Below are 21,535 nucleotides of genomic sequence, written 5' to 3'. Positions count from 1 at the left end.
ATATGTTCCTTTTATAAATCCTACAATCAACTTGTAGCAAATAGATTGTAACAATACCTCTGAATCTAATCCATTAAATAAAAATATATGTAATAAATCGGCCCAAACGTCTTCAAGTAAGTATAAAAATGTCCCATCAACGAACTTCTCGTTTAAATTAACAAGCGAATATCATCAAAAGGAGCACTTTTACCTATTGTTTGTGCCATCGATAGAACCAAAATCGGTCTTAGCCGGGCTTACTTTGACAAAGCAAGTCTATCTGATATAACTAATAAGAAGTAATAATACATATTTTGTTGCGATTTATTGATGTAAGGTTTAAATTAAAAAAAATTAAAAGCTTTTCGTTAACCTGCCGTCTATTCTAATAGCAGATAAGTTTTTTCAAGACAAATAATATTTTAACACTAATTTTATCATTCCAGTCACAATTTAATATTATCTAACCATTCTGCAAAACGGTAACGGGAAACGCTCGACTGGGGTATGAGGTGAGCCAGCATCGAAATTCCTTGTGCGTGTACTGAGGGATGATGACCTCCGCACAGATCCTCTCGAGCTCCCCCATCCAGGAGTCCATCACGTGGCAGTTCTGCAGGACCACCCAACCGCCTGTCTGGATGGCTGTGTTGATCATGTTCGCTGCTATGGGACCCTGGCAAATGGTATTATATATTGGAAGCTTAAATTCGTTAATAAAGCAACGCTTATTCCGTATATACAAATTGCTTCAAAAAAGGATTAAAATAATAATAATGTTCAAAAGCAATAGCGTACCTGTCCCTGACCAAGCGAAATAGTCTCGAAGCTGACGACCTTTCTCTCCATGGAGAATTTGACTAGCCCTGACATAGGATCAGAGCCAGGAGACAGGATGAATATGAGCGGAGAACAGCAGTTGCTGTCATTGTAGGACTTCTCCAAGTCGAAGGGTGGTGGTTCGATGTAGGTACGGCCCATTTCCACCACCACATACTGTTGGACTAGTGGTATTAACTTGTCAGGACGAATGCATCTAAAACACATAAGTCGTGAGAATATTCTGGTGAAACATGGCTCATTGTAACAACGGAATATGTACGTTTTATAATGAAGTCGTTAATATTATCAAGAATGGTTCATACAAATAATAAGAGGCTGGTCACCTAGCCTGGCAGACGATGAGTGAAAAGCTATCATTGTTGCGTCAATACGTAATAGTTCCAAAAATAATTAAAATAAACCGCTTTATAAAAATCTTTGTTGGCTTACAAGACAGTCACTAAATATTTACGTCGCATAATTTAAGATCTATTACTTAAAGCAACGATAGTTATTATGTAATAATCCTTATAAGTTAGTGTTCTCATAACTAAGATCCCATAATTATAAAATTGCAAATACTAACCGCCATCATTTCTACCGTAACTGTACAAAGATCTGATGCCATGAATTTTTTAAGTGAAACCATATCCATCTCGTCAGATTTTAGAAATCGAATGAACAGATACGCAAATGCACACAGTTACAGGATTATTAATTATATAAGAATACCTCAACATAATCAGCTTCGGTATGCCTTCAATTTCTTCATAGGGATGTGGGAATGACGTCTCGTGCGGAGCTGATAGATCGTAGAACTCCTTCCAACTAGGTACGTTCGATTCGAAGTTCTCTTTAAAACCGCGTAAGCTGTAAATGGGAAATGTTATATTAATAATGATATTACATTATGCATTATAAAAACTCAAATTAAAAACATTGATATTGAGTAAATAAATTTACAAATATCCTGTCATAAAACAATTCATGTTAATATCTTGTTCAGAGTGTGCGTTATAAAACATATTAATGATCTAAAATATAAAATATATCATATAATCTACGAGTAATATTACTAAAAAACTAAAAAAAAGATATATGGCAGCGGTGGGATTCGAACCCACGCCTCCGAAGAGACTGGTGCCTTAAACCAGCGCCTTAGACCGCTCGGCCACGCTACCCATATATAATGATTCGAAATAGTAAATTAGACTACAGTAACAATCTATTTCTGGATTGATCTTGTAGTAAATAGTTTGGCACTTCATATGACAATATCTTATAAAATACTATAGTCAAAATTTGTATTTTCTGTGTTTAAATGGGTTTATTAAATCTCTCAATCTAGCAGTGATAAAAAAAATACTAATGAAACGATATGATTTGTTATCATATCATTTGCATTGACATGAAATTGTTGTGAAGAATATTATATAAGCAACGTACTGCACACAATTTTGTTGATAAGTATTTTCCTTAGACATTGTCTTTTAAATTTTCATAACGCAACCTTTCGAGGTCTATACACAAGTCGTAAAGAGAAATTAAGACAGGAATTCGCATTTATTTTCGTGAGATAAGTTTTAAATAAACCATCGACATCATAATATGACGATGGTGGGAATGCTAATACAAAATCAATTAAACGTGTTATTCATTGTTATCGTAATTATTTATTGCGTATAATACTCCATTGTCGCTACTGCTCTACTTCGAAGACACTCTCCTTAAAGCCAGAGCCAGCATCAGAATCTGGGCGTCAACATATCGAATGACGTTCAGTTTCGAGAACATTTAAAAGGCTAATTGGGCCTCTAAAAAGGTTGGTTGCCTTGGTTATTGCCGGGCACCACCACTATGTAGCTCCAGCTGCCCACCGATAAATTTCCGAACCAATTTGATTTAGGGTCCTTTAAGATAAGAGCGTAGCAATTCTTAAAAGGCCGGAAATGCATTTGCGAGGCCTGTAGTCTATGCCCTGTAGTTTTTTTAATTCAAGATTTTTATTTTCGACGTAAATGAAGCATTAAAGATTAAAAGACTTTCGATCTTACCCGTTAAGATTGCTACTGCGCACAATTTCCGACCACGCCTTATCTGAAAGCCAAGTAGGAGCCGGATTCTCGTAAGGATTCTCCAACGCCACCCCACCGGTCAGAAGAAATGATACCAACTCATCGTCAATTTCACCCTGCAAATTTTGTAAGACTGTATTTGTATGTATGTTAGAAAAGAGAGGACGCCCAACGGAAACCTGGAAAGATGGAATAAAAGGGAAAGCAGGGAAGGATTGGGAAAATGGTGGCGAGGATGAGAGACGAGTGGAAGAAGTTAGAGGAGGCCTTCACTGCTTCGGAGGTCGTATATTTATGTTAAACATAATGACATGGACTTAATGTAATCCTGATTATGTAGTACTGGATTATTTTTATTTTGTTATTTTTTTTTAAAATAAATAATATTTTATTGTGAGCGCAGTACTTCAATCCTAAATATTCGACTGCCGAATACGAAAATACTTTTACGCCTTATCTGCTAAACTAATTATAGTTAAAAAAATCACATATCAAAAAATAACATCCAAAACAAAAAAATAATTCCATGTTACCCTAGCACGAAGAATTCCCAGTGTAAGAACGAGAGAGAAGATAAGCTTGTCCTTCTCGAAAAGACTTCGGCAGACATTTTCGTAGATGCTCTTCGTGAAGAAGGCATTGAGCCCTTCGAGACGCTCATCCAGAACATCGCTTTTGGGCGAATTCAATATAGCTTGGTTGTAAAGATTTATAAACCTGCCAACAAATAAAAAATAATATAAACAAAAAAAACAGCCGTATTTATTATGTCTAATAGATTTTTCAAAGTGGAACTTAAAATATAATTTCAGAAAAACCTTACCAATTCAACGAATACTGGTACATAGGATCAATATTAGACAAGTCCGAGATACAGAAGAAGAGAACTGAGCTGTGTTTCGAAACTGGAACGTAGAGAAGTCGAGCTTCATCTATCTCTTTCTCGGTGATAGCAGCGGTTGCCTGTTTGGCCTCTATCTCTATGGAAAGGACCTTAGACGATGATAAAATTTGGTTGGCCGACTCGTCTTCCAAAATATTTCCGGCTGAAGATAGCACCTGTCAACGAAAAAAGAAGATTATACAATACTTTTGTCTCTTTCTTGTTGAAAGTCTACAATATAATAAGTATGACATATTTTAGATTTAAAAAAAAATAGATTAATGTAAGTAATGTAATATGATTGACAAATATATTGGTTGTAAACATTGTAGGTTGCAGAAATGTATTTCATGTAAACTAAGGAAAACACCCCAAGTTACTTAAATATTAAACAAATGACTTAACAACAAAAAAAATCAAATCGATTGGTCTCACTAAATCATTCCAGATTATTCTACAAATCCAGTCGGAGTTTGTATATTATATAAATATATACGTCGCAAAAGTAGTGTATTGTGTACTGTCATAAATTTAGTTAATCTGTACACGACAAGTGTTGACTGTTAGGCGGTATGAAGGTCAACTACCGAAGAAATGAATAAGCCCGTCACGTGACCGTATTTGCTTACATTAAATAATGAATATTCACTAAATTCACTAAACATTTACAATAAATATTATTGGTATACCTCTAAAATTTTATCCTCAATCTCTTTGAGGGTTCTCTTGTTATTAGCTCCTTCTACGATGAGCTGATTCTTCTTCAGCTCCAGCTCAGGTCTGTCTTGCGCTACCACTATTCCAAGCAGCTGATCTTGGAGACCTTGTGGGGTTATCATGAAGTTCAGCATTGTTACCTAAAAATAATAATTTTAGTTTTTATTTTCATCTATAACTACAATCCAATTTCCACAAAACCTTCACACATGATGTGCTTAAAGCTTCCTCGTGAATCATTTCATCTATTTTTCAATCTATTCATGAAGCTATATAGCATGACACCTGTAACTACGGTACTGTTTTCAGATTATCGATGCGGTGGAGAACTTGAGAGAGAAAAACTGTACTGGGTACCTTGACAGCGATTTCCGGCAAATAGTGAGGGTTGCTAAGTCTCGTTGTGATGTAGAAGCGGAAACTGTGATTGTACTCCAGCACATTGTCTCCCAGCTTTAGACATTCCACACCACCTGATCTATAACGTAACAGAAAGCAATGATCACACCTCTCCCACACGTTATGTTTATCACATGAAGACTCGTTTTACAAGAATTGAATAGAGACCCTATGTTAGAGGATTCGCACAGAAGCAGATCCATATACCTGAATATCTCAGAAATGGTAAATAACTAATATTTATTAATTAGATATTTATTATTCCTACAGTAAGTTGTAATAAAAATAGCTATACAATTACACAATACATGAACAGATACATAAAACATCCTAAAATTTGAATGACAAACAAAACGTCTGTCTAATTATAAAATAGATATCTAAGACAACGTTAATAGCGCCTTTAGGTTTCTTCTCACCTAAATACATTCCTAAGCAAAACCGGCTCCAGGACGGCATCAAGATGCTCCCGTATATTCTCCAGTATGACCGGCAAACCCATCTGAATAGCATTCTCCATCACACGCACGTAATTCGGATCCGTTAACTTAATCACTTTCAACTGATTTTCACGCTCCATGTTTTTTACCCATTTGTTCGCTTGCTCTATTCGAAGGAAAAATAATTAATTTTCTGGCTTCACAATTATTGTGAGTTAAGATAGTTCACCTCAAAAATTGCCAATTATAATAAAATAAAATAGAAAAAACCAACCAACCATTGTTATTCTTCGGTAAAGCCACGAAAAATAACAATGGTTGTGTATGTGTATAGGCACAAATACACAACCATGAAGACAGTTACTATAGTAATTGCAGATAGTCTTGAAGAGGAAGGATGGTGTACTGTTCCTCCAACTTTAAGGGAGGATCTTCGACCAGTCTAACCACAGACTGGCCCAAAGGTAACAGTGGCAAAAGTCGAGAAGTTCTATATACTTAGGCCGAAATAACTTCATTAGCGCGTTTCAGGGTATGAAGACATTGCATTGATTTGTAAGCGCAGATTGTAGATGCCTCTACAGTCTGATCTATTTATTTTATGAGACAGTAGGCAAAGGAAGTACTTACCGTCACCCATGGACACCTGCAAGACTACACACCGGACGACTTGCAAGTGATAAAAGAGTTTGTCGCAGTTGGCAGTGATGCTAGGTTTTAAGCTACTATAAAGGTACCAAAAGATACATAACTTGAAGAACAGACCTTGAGGATCAATCATAAGCGGCCATCTCCTTGATTTTTCAACAATAATGCCATTCTCGATAGAGAAGGCGTCGACGGGAAGCCCCGCAATGTTCCACGCCCTGATCACAACCGGTTCACCCAGAGTCGATAGAAGGGAGTATGTCTCCGAACATGGTATCTCTGGAATTGATAACTAATATTTATTCGAATGTAAAGCGGCTTCAGGTTACAACCTGTATCTATTTTATGAGCATTTGGCAATTTAATAGGCAAGTAGGTCTAGGGCAAGCCGGTTTCCTCAACATGTTTTACCCTTACTATTAGAGCGAATGTTAAATGCTAGTGTTAAACCTCAGGGATGAGAATCGCAGGCTGAAGCCATTAGGCCAGCACTACTCTTATATGATAGGCTAAGGCTCTAGGCATAGGCTTTTTGTATAGTAAACAAAGCGTGATTTATAACTATAGATTTGAGAATGTTCCATAACATAAGAGAATAGAAAGAATACCTAATTGAATAGTGCGCTGGTTCCAAAGAAGAATAATTTCTCTTCTATAATTCACCGTGTAGGGACCCAAATAAGCGATAAATCCAGCTGACAATAACACGTCACCTGAAATTTTAAAGTTGCTGGTTAATGTCATAGCATAAATTTGGCAATATCGTCTTCCACATTATCTAAGCTAGCTTAGGTTTCAAATATGCCGTTGTTGTTTCAAAAAAGCGACAAATTGCAGAGAAGCTAGTTTAGTTTTCAAAAATGCCATTGTTGTTTCAAAAAAGCGACAAATTGCAGAGAAGCAAGTTTAGTTTTCAAATATGCCATTGTTGTTTCAAAAAAGCGACAAATTGCAGAGAAGCAAGTTTAGTTTTCAAAAATGCCATTGTTGTTTCAAAAAAGCGACAAATTGCAGAGAAGCTAGTTTAGTTTTCAAATATGCCGTTGTTGTTTCAAAAAAGCGACAAATTGCAGAGAAGCAGGTTTAGTTTTCAAATATGCCATTGTTGTTTCAAAAAAGCGACAAATTGCAGAGAAGCTAGTTTAGTTTTCAAATATGCCGTTGTTGTTTCAAAAAAGCGACAAATTGCAGAGAAGCAAGTTTAGTTTTCAAAAATGCCATTGTTGTTTCAAAAAAGCGACAAATTGCAGAGAAACTAAGTAGTTTTTTTTTTGATTGTATAGTCACCGATAATATTATCCAGCAGGTTTTGCAGCTGTAAAGCTAAATCAGTCCAGCGAGCCTTTTCCCCTCCGAGACCCCCGATCAGCTGTTCCGCCCGCGACAGTTTTGTAGAGCAAAGATCAATTTCATCCTCCAGACCTTTCTTTTTGCGGGTCATCTCCGCAAATTCATCGTTTAGCGTCTGGAATATACATGTGCGCGTATATGTTAGTATTGTGATGTGTCTTAGCCAATCTAGTTAATTCTAGTTTGCATATGAACGTATGTTATTGGACACGATCAAAAAGTCATAAAAGTACCTCAAATCGACAAACAACAAGAATTTTATATTTTAAGAAGAAACTTGCTCCCATTTCCTTTAAATATTTCCATATTTTACTATCATATCATACTATAATATCTGTGTGGAACACATGAGTCTATAATAATCGTAGAATTGGTATTTATACCAATTAATAATATCTTATAAATATTTAGCAATGTGTTAAAAAAGCTACGGACCTGCAATTTATCGAGGACTCCTTGCAGCTGGGCCCTCTTCGCGTTAAGGGTGTTCATTTGCATCTGGAGCTCAGATTCAGCTTCCGCTAGAGCTGCTTTCTTTGGCGCTACCACCTAAAAGTTATGAAATAAATAGTTAAAATAAAACCTTACAAATAACATTGTCCGAGAACTTTATGATCGTTTAAAAAACATTGCACAACAGAAAACCTTCACATCTATTACAATCTTAAAAATTTAGTTGGAAACCGAACTAACCTTGATAACTCGGTCATAGACGTCCATGGCTCGCACCCACCTGCAAAGGCCTTCGCAAGCCGACGATACCTTCGATATAACAGCTGGATCAAACTCACGGTCTGGGATGTATCTAAGAAATGGATGAGAGTTAGTAGAAAACTCTTATTTTTTAAATAAAATTTTTTATCGATTTCAGACGCTCACTTGTCTCTTATTTTCTTCATAATAGCTGGATGGATATTATCCTTATCGTAATTCTTCAAACTTTCCAAAAACTTCATGTCTCCCAGCATTTTCTGCGAAGGTCCCCAGAAATCATCAAATGGCTTGCCTGCGAAGAGACAGTGAATATTAAGATTGCGTTTTAAAGACCAAAAGTTCCTCTAATGGGTCAAGAGATATGTGTTGAATAGATGTTTTTGCACAAAATGTTAAGGTAGCTAAAAGATCAACCTGAAAAATTGGTTTCATCGAGATCTTACCGACAGCTGCTCATTTAGTCACAGAAACAGTTATTTCTTAATACATTAATAAAACCTAATAATTTATCTAAAAACTGATTAGATTACCATTGGCATCCATCTTCCTATCGCCTTTTATGCCCTTCATTACACAGACAGCTTCCATCACCAGCTTGACTCCTGCTGGAGGATTTTTCATGGATTTGACGAGAGTGATGTCAGCTGGTTTAAGGGTATTTAGGGCATCAAGAGCCGCTTGTAGGGCTGGCACTGCTTCAGCGAGATCTGATTCACAATCGTCTTTAATGGCCTGAGCTGCTGCAGCCGCTTCGTTTGCTAGAGCTTCATCAGCACCGACAATCTGATAAAAAATAGTACTATGTATCATAGTGTCAAAATTAATTAAGAATTACAAGAAATAACTGAGGTTGAAGTTAACTTAGTATGGTACATCATATTTCAGTAGAAAGTTTCAAATTAATCGTAATGCTTGTTTGCTTAGCCTATTATATAGTATATTTTACTGTATATATTTACTACATTTTGACTACAATCCAGCCGTGATGCCGGGACCCCTAGTGTAGAATTAAGTAAATACCTCTTTCTGCTTTTCCACTACAACCGTGTCCTGTTCGATCTTGATCATGAGTTTCTCTGTCTTATCAGATGTCTCGACAAGCAGCGGCTGCAGATCTATCAGATTCTGCTGCATCACGGCAACCTGCCCTGCTGCAAACTCCAGTTGTTCCAGACCTGTCTCGTATCTATCGAATAATAATTTTCTACTAGATATTTCTTTGCAACTTTTTACACTTTCGTTCGATGACGAAATTAGTAAACATAATATTTACACAACTTTAGTTTTTTTTATTTATAGAACAAATGGGCAAACGGGCTCATGGACACTCTCAATGCCAGAGGGCACACGTTACCGGACTTTTAAAAATTGGTACGCTCTTATTTAGCCCAAGAATACAAAGGGCAGGCTGTGCGTCCACCACCGAATAATATATGTTCCGATGGTGGACCTCAAAAGGGGATACTTCACAGCGGAAACGTGTGGTACCCTGTAGTAATCATTAGAGTTAATTAAAAAAAACTGGTATCTCAAGAACTAGTATTAAACTTTACCGTAACTATAAAAATATACATTTATTTTAATTTCGCCGAAATGTCCAACTTTAAAAAAACTTGCGGCAAAAGTAACATACCGTATCCTTGCTTTGGTGATTTGATCGACTTTTATGGCATACAGGTTTTGAAAAGCCTTAATAAGCTCCAGATAACTTGTTGGCGTCACGTACACTTTACGCTTTTGCTCTGAGTAAAATCTGCAAATTATAAAACATGACAATCCCCAAAACTTTAAAACACTTCTAAATTTCAACTGTATATTTTTTCCTCTGGTTTATCTAAATGAACTGAAGGTAATATGCCTAATACCTGTCGCTAAGTGCGACCACACTCGTATGGAAGAGCTGACACATCTCCACGCAAGCTTCGCGCAGATCGTCTTCCACATTCTCCATCTTCGCGATGAACATCGACGCCACTCGCTCCAACGCCTCGGGAGGCCAAGACGTGAACCTGATAAGATCAAGGGCTTTTAACGATATTCTCTTAGGTGCACCAGGGACTTTTATCGCGTTTCGTATGCGAAAGAGAATCAATAGAAGCTGGGACGTTCTAGGGATTTACGTTGTGTCGTTAAAATGTAGTTTATAATTTGAAGGACTGTGCTGGGACCAAATTGTTATAATGCTTATAATTATATCTTTTTCACGCGTATGTATTCTCTGTTGTGATATTTAAGTGTTTATAACTATGCTAAAACAACTATTGTGCCAATAATTTCGTTGTAATCGGTAAAGTATCTTGGTTTTTTGTTGGGTAGATGAAAAACAACCCGCTGTACCACCATATCTGTGGCATATATTGGAGTCGCGTCTGATGGGAAGCAGTGAAAGCAGTTAGAGGAAGCCTATGCCTAAAGACTTATAAATACACAATATAATTTCAATACTTAAATTTATTTAATGCATTAATATTTTTTGAAATCTTCTCCTTGTACACTTATGTGTACATACATATGTTGTAAAGGTGACTTGTGTAGCTCTATGAAGGATATTTTTATTTTATTATAATTATATGGCATTATTTTATATAATAGCTGAGATGATCAAATTATTTTAAATATACGTATTTTTTATATATATTAGCGGTTACAGACCCAATTTTTTTTTTATAAAACAGGGGGCGAACGGGCAGGATGCTTACCTGAGGTTAAGTGATACCACCGCCCATGGACACTCTCAATGCCAGAGAGCACGAAAGTGCGTTGCCGGCCTTTTAGAATTGGTACGCTCTTTTCTTGAAGGACCCTAAGTCGAAAAGATTCGGAAATACTACAATGGGCAGCTTGTTCCTCATAGTGGTGGTGTGTGGCAAAAACTGCCTTATTTAACGGTGATACGGGTGGAATTTCGTATTGTGCCTCTGCTGATGATGAATGATTTATCCGAACATATAATTCAAAAATTCAAAATTCTTTATTTGTTCAGATATGTGTACAATAGAATTCAGATTGAGGCCTCCCTAGTAAGTCAGAGACCTGTGACAGGGACGCTTCGCTCTTCTTTAAATTTACAAAGTTTAATCAACCAACACAATTGGTTTAAAAAAAAAAGAAAAATAAATAATTAAAAATAAACAAATATATGAATATATTATGATGTCTATGTAATGTGTTTGTGAAAGACGAAACAAATGTGTGCGCGTGTTGCATGAAAAGATGGATTAAGGAAAAAATTATATTAGATGATTTAACAATGCTTCTGTTTTGTTGTAGTTGAGTGTACCGAGCCAATGGTTTAAAGTTGTTTTACATTTATGGTATGTAAGATTATGAAAGCTAAGGGTTTTATTTAAACTATTATAGAGATAAGCTGAGCGATTGTTGTATTATAATATGCGATATAAATTTTAAATATGCAGATGTAAATAATAAAATAAAAATAATACCAGTCAATAGTCGCACAGTTGATAAGCGAAGGGAACATCCTCAAGCGGTTCCTGAAGGAATCTCCGATAGGAGACATTGCAAGCACTATTCGTAGGTTCGCTTTCACTCGTTCCACGTAGAAGCCGAACATGGCTAACGGTGTCGTCTCAATTTTTTTACCCTGCATTTTATCATTTATTTAACAACGAAGAAATAAGATTTAATCTTCCTTTACCTTTAATATCTTATTTTTGAATTCATTTAAAACCTTTCATTTTTCCATAAAAGCTGATTGAAACATATCCTCAAACTTTTTGAATTTCGTGGGAAAATCTCTAGCCATGTAATCATAAAGGTAAAAGAAAAACAACTCACACTTTCTCTAACTGCAGCTTGCATTTTGTCCAATATCTCCACTTTCTCGTCCATACCATACAAGTTGGGAATGTCCCCAGTATTCAACAACATATTAATGTCCTCCACCATGCCTTCGTACATTATCTAGAAAATTACAATAAGACAAAAGACACGTAAATATATCGAAAACTGACTATAGTGCAACAGAACTTAATAAGCACCATAACAACAACATGATAAACTAATAATTACTTTGAAACTGTAATAATATACCTGATTATCAGCAAACAGGAACACAAGCGGTTTCCCGATGATACCGGCCTTCATCAGCATTTTACGAATGTCGTCTCTCCACTCGTTTTGTCCATATACCCGAGAAATTTCAATCTAAAACGAAGCTCTAATAAATGAATATATTAAATAATAAGCAGCATATCTTCTCCTTAGTCGTATTCTTCATTTGCTGAAGGTCATGCCACTGTAAAGTGCTGCCTGCTCCCCTGCCAGTGATTTCTCCACTTTGTTCGGTCTATATCTTCCCTTGGCGTGGCTGTTATAGGAAGATCCTTTAGAAACGTGGCGTGGTCACACCAGCTGGTTGGCGATCTGGCCCCTGTCTTTTTGCCTTCCAGCTTGTCCAGGTCATCTGGTCATCCGGCGATGTGAACTCTTATGTAAGTACTACTAGTACTACGTAGAACGTAAGGTACTTTTGTTTCTAGTAAATAAACCTTAAAAGCCATAAAGTATGAAAAACAGCATAATAGAATACCAACCTGAATAACATTCATCTCGAGTATACTTGCAGCAAGTTTAACAGCACTGCTTCTTCCGCTGCCACCCACACCCACCAGCAAGAGATTACCTGCAAAGTTTGAACGTTTGTTTTCCGAGATAAAGATGAGTGTAGAGAGCGAAAAACAAGCGAGTTCAAACAAAAACTTGTCTTTTTTTTGCCAATCAGTGAATAAGTATGAATAATATCCTAAACTATTGTATTTCAGATAGATTAGTATTATATAAATGTTTTATAATACTGAAAGAACAAAATGACATAGAAAAAGTTATCAAATGTTATCGATATTGAAAATAATATGAATTTACCGAAATAAATAAATTGTTTTTTTTGTTTTGATTTTTGTGGTGTATCTATTATATTTACTGTTGCCATAAAGTTCTCAGAATATGTATTTATTTACATTTCGTAACCTTACATACTTATAAAAAAGGTTATAAGACAACGGGCTTGTCGCTAAGATTGATAGAATTCAGTTTTATGAGTAGGGCATCAAGAATTTGATTGTCAAGGGAACGCAAATCAAAACTTCCGCATATGTTTACAAAGATGACGAGAAGTACTTTGATATTACAAGCTGTAATACATTACCATTATCCTGCAACAGCACTCTAGTGCAGCGAGAGATATGATCCAGCGCATAACGGAACATAACAAGGGACATAGGGGAAGACGACACTACGTTGTACTCGTCCAGGTAGTACTGCATCTTTACAGCCATGTCTTCTAGATCCAAGACCTGAAACATCATTGTTATGCAATTTTTCTTTGGTTCAGTCAGTCAAATCTTTCCCATGCCTTCAACTTTAGGTAGACACGTAACATAAGGCTTTATATATCTATAATATATGACCAAAATTAATATTAGAAAACGACTTTTTCAGAGACTGCGTCAGGGAATGCTCGGATTATCAGGAAATGTTATGATCAAGTCAATTAGCCGTTCATTTATATTATCTAAGAATCATAATTTATTTTGATTCGATTGTTTTGTTATTATTTAATTGTTTAACGAATAAAAGTAAGAATATTGTTACGTCCATTCAGAGCAGAGCATAGCCTCGAGTGGGGTGGAGACGCCATCTTTACATCGTACATGCTTTACGACAGTACTGGAGGAGTAATCAGTTGAGCATTGTGGTGATGAGTCGTTGGACCGAGTTAGGTCTATGTGATTTGTGGTTGCGTAGATTATGATTAAAATTGAGGTCGGTGCCCTGAACTCGCTGCTCGTTGTTATTTATGCTAAGGTGTTATTTGTAATGTTAAATGGAATCCATAGTATTGTCTTTTGTTAACATAGCTTTTACACATTGAGAGAAAACACTTTTTAACCGGATTGAAGCTATGTAGATAGCTGATAAGCTGTAGATAACACAACACACACAGCTGTAGAGAAAACAGCTGTGATACTTTTATCATTCAACCCCTTTTGTCTTCAGTCACCGTGAATACGCACGCTGTAAAGCACGCGAAACGTCGCAAAAATTTAAATTTATGTAAATAATTATAAGTTTATAATACATAGCTTCAATCCGGTTAAAAGGTGTTTTATTTAAATGGAATCCATCTATATTAAGTACGTACAGTAGTACGATAATTATTGTTGCCTTTTGTTTTTCACCCACATGAGGCCCACTAAACTGACGTCAATATCAATGGACTGACGATATTTCTTCGACCTATAGCATTCTGTATTTATTTGTACGGAACAAAATCCAATCACAATAAACTCTACTATATCATTATAATTTATTTTTCTTTACCTGATCATAAATCTTGGGATCAGCATCCGGCTCCATATAGTTCCCGAAAACTATATTGGCGGCGTGTTTGTTCCCGCACTTTTCTCCCTCGGGAACGTAGCCTGTCTCAGTGAGTACCTGGTCCATGTGTACGCGATAATTACCGTATACGGCCTTGTAAACTAGCTCAAACAGTTTTTGTCTGGAAACATTTTGAAGGCGTTAGTAATTATGTAATTCAATAAATCTACAAATATATTATTATTATTTAAAAGCTCTGTTGTGGTGATACGTGTGGAATATTAATAATAAGCAGTGCAGTAATTTTGCATTGTTTATAAGTTAATTAAGGTCAGTGAGAATTTTTTTTTATTAGTAAATATTTTAACAATACAATTTTTCTTGCTTTTTTTATTGGAAAACTTCGATTGCAAATTAATATGTATAAATGTACTACAGCAGTCTGTTAAAGTGAATTAAACAGTATCTTAATAATAATAATAATAATAGTAATTTATTGCAAGAATATGGTACAAAAAGGTGGTACAATAGTAATTCCGCATATTCTGCCATACAATGGCGCGCAAATTTGTCTTTCACGGAGTTTTACATTTTACATAGTCATATTAAAATCATTTAATCGGTAGTTTATCTACATTGGCCAAATACCTGTCACTATCATCAACCAGGCGGTCATAAAATACTCTGTAAGTCTCATGTATCCATAATAACACCATCTTATTGACATCTTTCATGTGGGTGGAGGGAACAAGAAGAACTCCCTTGATAACTCTTGCGAAGTCCCGGAGATTGAATAAATAGTGACATTTACTCGGAGTTGGAAGGAATTGAAGAGTCACAGCTTTGTACACCTCCATCGTTGCTCCTACTATCGTCTGTAATACAACAGTCAAAAAAAATTAGTCGCGCTACAAGCTTTTTAGGTCCTGGGCCTCAGATTTCTGTTTCTGTTTCATGATCATTTGTTTCACGCCATCGACTTTTTGGGTCTAAGACCGGCTTCGTTTCCTAACGATGTGTTCTTTCACCGTTTGATTGAGTGTTAAATGCGCAAATAGAAAAAAATCTCCATTGGTGTACAGCATGGACGCACGTTGAAGTTTAACACTACTGTTATAATAGCATAATATATAAAAAACAAAACGTAGCAACTGATTTTTGTACAAAAACCTCGATAGCGCCACTAAAGGATTACTAGGTACGTACATTAAAGCACGGAACATTTACATATAAACACACGTAAATATTAAAATTTAATTTATAGGTTTGTATATATATAAGATCTGAAACACCCATTAATAATATAACTATGCAAACGTTAAAATACAAGATACCTGAACCTTTTCTAATTTGAGTCGATAAAAATCTACATTAATATTGTAAATAGAAAAGATTGGATTTAATTGTGCTGGATAAACTCTAAAAGTACTAAACCGAATTTATAAATTCTTTCTTCAATATAAAGCTACATCATAAATAAGAAAGCAACATAACATCACAATTACGAACGATCGTCAATGTTCGTATTATTCCCGCTTCGTATATTATTCGCTTCCCGAAATCGATATCAGGGATTAAGGTTTCGATATATTTTTAGGTCCAGTTATTAAGGTAGGCTACGATCGAATTAATGAAATGAAAAGTAAAAAACAGAAATGAACTGTTTCGACTAAAATGTACGAAAGCACACGAACATATTCGTATATTTCTATTTAATTACTAACTTTACTCTGTCTAGCGAGTGTCTCCGTGAAGCCTTTAGCAAAATGCCAGTCCATGATAGTGCAGAAGATCTTGTTGAGAGTGTTGTCTTCGAAGGAGTCGAGCGTGATCAAAACCGTGTGACGTGTAAGACGCGACGAGATCAGGTTGGAACCGCCTCCAGGAGGAAGCATCGCTGATACGAATAACTGGAAGGGTTAATGACATTTTTTATCATCTCTGTTATTTAGGCTTAAGGCAATCAAAGGAACTTCTATACAAAAACAACAAAGAAATAGTGGAATTATTGTATTCTTTCAGTAGAGGGTATTGGGCTCATAGTTTTGCTATCACAAGAGGGGTTTAGAAAAACTTTACCTAGTGTTTATGTCTTACGATAAGCATTTGCTTAACAGCGTGGAATAAAAATGAATCTACATACTAAATTTATTATTTTAGTCTTTGACAACCAAGTGAAAGGTTTTTATTTGTAACAAAACAAGAGATCAAAATTAAATTATTTATACTTTGTTTTCATATTTTTTTATTATATATCAGTTTCAGCAAGACAAACGAACAGGAATTCATTTACATAGAAAACTAATAGTTTCACCAAGGGATTTGTAATTTTTTCCTATATTTACCACATCAACCAGCTCCTGACGCACCATCTCTTTAAGGTCATACCAGTGACCGTGATCAATCCATTGTCGAAGCAACTCAAGGGGCGGTTGTGCGCCCCATTGCTCCTTTTGGGGCATACTCAGGTCATCCACGAATAAGACGCACTAATTTTTAAGAAAAAAATATAATATTATTACCCTAACTTCTCGGGAGCTAAGAATTATTATTAACTAAAAAAGAAAGAATAAAACGAGTTTTTTTTAGATAACGTCAAGTTACGTAAATTAAGGGCCATATTCGAATGCGTATCTCAAGCCACAATCACGTCTTGAGTGCCTTCAAATAGGTACGTCAAACTTCATACAGAAAAAAGGGCTTGACAGCCATTGAAACTAGATTTAAGTTTGTTTGGCGTTCTAGAAAACGGAGCCTAACACAATATTCATAAGTATCCTGGTTTAAACATCCATAAATATTTCAAACTATCAATAAGATATTTAATGTTTATTTCATTACTTTTTTTTAGAACAGGGGCAAACGGGCAGGAAGCTCACTTGATGTTACACGGCCCATGAACGCTCTTAATCCCAGAGGGGTCTCGAGTGCCGGCGCTGACTTTTAAGACTGGTACGTTTTTTTCTGACTCGAATTGGTTCGGTAATACTTCAGTGGAGTGGAGGTGCGCAGCAAAAAATGACTTAAAAAACGCTCAGTTGTGGAACGACAACGTTGAATTGCTATGGGTGGAATTTCGTATTCTTAACGTCCGATGATGAACTCAGCTGCAGATATGAAACGCTCGCACATAATTGAGATCATAACCTATTTTTATTTGAGAGGATTTACCTTTTTGCCCATAGAAGGACCAAAGACACCTTTCCTCCGTCGGTCCACTTTTGACATTATGATATCTTGTGTCTGAAAATAATATGTCTCATTTCTATATATACATTCTACACTATACCTAGTCTAGCCATAAATACTGGAACAAAGTAAAAACAAATATTTATATTGTACAGTATTTACAGTGCCTTAGTTTAATACATAAATATAAAACAATTTAAAATATAAAAAGCTTATTGAAGTAGTCCCCTTTGGCTGCAATACAGTCCTGTAAACGTTAGGGTCAGATATCAATGGAAGCACGCACTCTTTCCATGGAAAAATTCTTCACTGCCAATCGTACGGATTGTGTTAGGGACTCCAAATTATCATGGCGTTTAGAGCAAGCCGTACTCTCTAAAACTGACAATAAATCATAACCCACGCGGATTAAGATCGGGACTAGACGAAACGTTCGTTTCCAACCAAGACTGCACAGACCGAGCTTTATGACTCAGCGACATAATGAGAATGAGAAAAGCTAATGAACAATGATATAAAAATGACAGATTCTAAAATTAAATGTAACCTTTTCTTAATTTTCAAATGTAACAATATTTATGGCCAGACGAAGTAAATATATGATTGTTTATATAGTAACACACACGCAGCTTGCAATAATTGATTACAAGCAGTGTGTTTGCCAATAATTAAATAATCACCAGAACAAAGCCAGTACGTGTATCAATAAATTTGGTTTGCAGTGTCAACTCTTCAACTCATCCTAACATATTAGTGTGTCCAGTATATTTTTGTAGCTCAAAGAGATATGCATGACTATTTTATAATTAGAGTAATCTTAAACTGCTAAGAAAATGTAATTTATCCTTGTCTTAAATTTCATTGAGACGGTTGGCTTAGACGGTGAGAAGTTCTTAAGATAGCAAAAGCTTACTGTAAGAAGATTATTACCATTCAAATTGCTATTTCTACCATATACCGTCATATGACTTTCCTTCAATATCCCTTACCCTCTTGGAAATGTTCTTCGAACACTTACCTGGTTTGCTGTAGTCCGAGCAGAGAAATTAATGGTATTTGTAATATATTTCTCCTTGGGGAGTGATAAGAGAAAATTGAGGACCAGCGAGGACTTTCCAGTTCCCGTAGGACCCACCAGTAGGATGGGAATCTTGGATTTCACCATCTTGGAAACGAAGTAACGGAGACAAGCGTTTTCGTTTGTAAGGATTATCAAGTCGTTCACCTGGAATATGGAAATGTTGGGTGGTTTAAGAGCTGAAGAAAATCAGTAACCTTAAATATATGAATAGCCTCACCTTAGCTGTGGCTGGTAATGGAACTTCTTTTTCCAGGTCTACCCAGGGTATCCAGGTGCCTCCATTCCTCTTATCATACACATAGTCATACACGGTGTCCTTATCCTGGAACAGCTGGTTTTTTGTCAGCTTGAACGACTTCGGCTTTGGATAAGTCGCGTTACTGCCATCCAACAGCTTTCGGAAAAATGAGTCGAATATTTTACGACTTTCGCCTACAAAATCAAAACTTAAATGAGAATAATTTGGCTGAGAGGCAGTTAGCTGTTTTATAGTGAGAATAATATTATTACCTACGTACAATATATAAAGTAATAAAACAGCATCTGTGTAAATTAGGTTTGTATTGCCTGCCATTATGTTTAATATTAGGTCCTTACATATGAAATTGGCGTTTTGTATGGGTGGAACAAAAAGTCGAATATTTTTAAATATAATAAATTTAATTAATCAAAGTATAAACCATTGTTTTCTATGCACTTTTGCCATCGCATAGGTAGTTCATTGATCCCTTTACTAAAAAAACCAGTCGGAGGGGAATCAATAAAATCTGTGAAGGCGATTTGGACTGCCCCATCAGAGTTAAATTTTTTCCCTTGTAAGAAGTTGTCCAAATTTCGAAAAAAATGGTAATCTGTTGGAGCAAGGTCCGGGGAGTACAGAGGCCCCCAATTGAAGCTCTTCTAATTTGGTAGCCGTCTGCTGTGCAGTGTGTGGTCTAGCGTTGTCGTGAAGTAGCAGTGGCGTGGAGCGATTGACCAGCCTAGGTTGTTTAGCCGCTAGCTTTTCCATCATGGTTTGCAATTGCTGACAATAGACATCAGCTGTAATAGTCTGGCCAGATATGAGAAAACTGCAATGAACAATACCGGCACTAGTCCACCAAACGCTTACAAGTAACTTTTTTGGGGTTAATTTTCGCTTGGGGCAGGATTTGGCTGGCTGGCCAGGATCCAACCATTGCGCTGAGCGCTTCTGATTATCGTAAATAATCCATTTTTCATCACAGGTAATGATTCGGTTTAAAATACCTTCATTATTGTGCCGGTTCAGTAATGTAACGCAGCAGTCGACGCGCGTTTGCCGGTTTGCTTCAGTCAATTCGTGAGGTACCCACCTTTCAACGTTTTTTCATCTTCCCAATTTGCTTCAAGTGAATTAAAACACTTTTATCACTAACACCGCAGCCTGCACCTAACTCGGACGTGGTTTGCGATGGATCCGCTTCCACAATAGCCTTCAATACTTCATTATCAACTTGGGTCTCAGGCCGTCCATGGGGCTTGTTCTGCAGGTCGAAATTTCCAGAACGAAAACGTTGGAACCAAAAACGAACTGTGTTTTCTTTTGCAACATGACCGCCATACACATCATTCACCCTTCGAGTCGTTTCCGCAGCACTAGTCTCACGGCGGAACTCGTACTCGAAAATAATGCGATTTTTCATTTTGTAAAATGAGTGACACAAACAGAAAAAAACAAATGAATGACGGTCGTCGCAGCACAAATACATGAGTAAATAGCTGTACAAGTTTGAATTTGAAATTCCTAACCAAAGTGGAGGTATTTGAGGTCAAAGTGGCCAGTACGACAAAACGCCAATTTCATATGTAAGGACCTAATATTAAACGAAAATAGTGATTAAAGCAACAACGTAAAACATATAATTTTTATACCAACATATAGTTCTTTATAATATTAAAATCTCTCTAGATGTAAATTGTCTATAGATGTAAATTGTCTATTACCGTTTAGAGTTGGTGCGATGCCCCAGAGAAGGGCAAACACAAAAGTGCACTGCAACCAGATAGTGCTAAACTGGGTTTCTCCTTCCAACAGACACGTGAAGAGCCGGGTGAAAGACTAAAAAGAAATCTTAAATATATTATATCCATCAACAGTCATGCCTGTAACCACTAAACCGATTAATAATTTAAAGAATTTTGTAGGTATTATAAAGAATAAACGGAAAGCATACCATTTAACAGAAATATCTAAAAGATAAAAAAATCTTTTTCACAAAGAAAACACAACAGATTTTAAAGTAAATCACATGACATGTATTGAAGTTTGTCTTACAAAGAATTGATGTATTTCTCCGACGTGCACAAAATGTGAACAACGTAACTGCATGAACTCAAAGAGCGGCGGCACGAGCCAATCTATTAGCTCTTGGATCAGGTCGAACTGCTCCGGAATCAGACGTTTACTGAGATGTGTATTGTAGGATTTGAGGAATGCTCGCCATCCTGCGAAATGTGTAATAAAAACTTAAAATTTGTAAAGAAACCGTTTTTTGGACAAATAATGTTGATCTTCTCCAACATAATATCTTGCGAATGATATTGTTAATACAGCTCAATTCAGACTTAAAAAAGTTTTATTCATATAGGTAAATAAGTATATGAAAGTCAACGATAAAAAGATCAACCAGCTCACAAGTCAAGGGCGGAGGGCGGGCAAGATGAACTAGCAAAAATTCTCTTTAATCGCCGAGTTTTAAGTCATATAAATTGTTTGGAGCAAATCAACTCAATGATTAGGATCATTTAAATAATGGTCAATTTTGCTTGATTACTTTCTTCTTCTTTCTCTTGATTACAGTTCTTACACCTAAGGGTATGATCCTCAACCAGTAAAACAGTTTGACGTCACCGCAGTGATTTGTTAAGCACT

At 36.2% G+C, this 21,535-nt stretch overlaps 1 protein-coding gene and 1 non-coding gene across 2 annotated transcripts in view; both read right to left on the bottom strand.

The window, feature by feature from the left end:
• Positions 1-21,535, bottom strand: part of LOC123711850 (dynein axonemal heavy chain 3) — a 55,149-nt gene that overhangs the window by 5,306 nt on the left and 28,308 nt on the right. Inside the window, exons 32-64 of the mRNA XM_045664688.1 lie at positions 20,939-21,108; positions 20,608-20,722; positions 18,860-19,074; positions 18,580-18,786; positions 17,544-17,615; positions 16,718-16,861; positions 16,097-16,282; positions 15,021-15,247; positions 14,373-14,553; positions 13,198-13,345; positions 12,587-12,675; positions 12,084-12,197; positions 11,829-11,954; positions 11,474-11,634; positions 9,896-10,039; positions 9,664-9,783; positions 9,051-9,216; positions 8,561-8,813; positions 8,196-8,322; positions 8,010-8,121; positions 7,752-7,865; positions 7,254-7,431; positions 6,575-6,679; positions 6,084-6,245; positions 5,298-5,484; positions 4,837-4,957; positions 4,452-4,619; positions 3,703-3,938; positions 3,413-3,596; positions 2,859-2,995; positions 1,537-1,674; positions 781-1,018; positions 451-658 (exon numbers count right to left, since the gene is read on the bottom strand). Coding sequence (XP_045520644.1) covers positions 451-658; positions 781-1,018; positions 1,537-1,674; positions 2,859-2,995; positions 3,413-3,596; positions 3,703-3,938; positions 4,452-4,619; positions 4,837-4,957; positions 5,298-5,484; positions 6,084-6,245; positions 6,575-6,679; positions 7,254-7,431; positions 7,752-7,865; positions 8,010-8,121; positions 8,196-8,322; positions 8,561-8,813; positions 9,051-9,216; positions 9,664-9,783; positions 9,896-10,039; positions 11,474-11,634; positions 11,829-11,954; positions 12,084-12,197; positions 12,587-12,675; positions 13,198-13,345; positions 14,373-14,553; positions 15,021-15,247; positions 16,097-16,282; positions 16,718-16,861; positions 17,544-17,615; positions 18,580-18,786; positions 18,860-19,074; positions 20,608-20,722; positions 20,939-21,108 — 5,253 coding nt within the window. The remainder of the gene's footprint in view (positions 1-450; positions 659-780; positions 1,019-1,536; positions 1,675-2,858; positions 2,996-3,412; positions 3,597-3,702; positions 3,939-4,451; positions 4,620-4,836; positions 4,958-5,297; positions 5,485-6,083; positions 6,246-6,574; positions 6,680-7,253; positions 7,432-7,751; positions 7,866-8,009; positions 8,122-8,195; positions 8,323-8,560; positions 8,814-9,050; positions 9,217-9,663; positions 9,784-9,895; positions 10,040-11,473; positions 11,635-11,828; positions 11,955-12,083; positions 12,198-12,586; positions 12,676-13,197; positions 13,346-14,372; positions 14,554-15,020; positions 15,248-16,096; positions 16,283-16,717; positions 16,862-17,543; positions 17,616-18,579; positions 18,787-18,859; positions 19,075-20,607; positions 20,723-20,938; positions 21,109-21,535) is intronic.
• On the bottom strand, positions 1,904-1,985 carry Trnal-aag. Its single transcript has one exon. It is a non-coding gene; the product is annotated as a tRNA-Leu (tRNA).

The sequence above is a fragment of the Pieris brassicae genome, chromosome 7, assembly GCF_905147105.1.
Source record: "Pieris brassicae chromosome 7, ilPieBrab1.1, whole genome shotgun sequence".
NCBI lineage: Eukaryota > Metazoa > Arthropoda > Insecta > Lepidoptera > Pieridae > Pieris > Pieris brassicae.
This window is presented reverse-complemented; position numbering and strand designations above follow the sequence as displayed.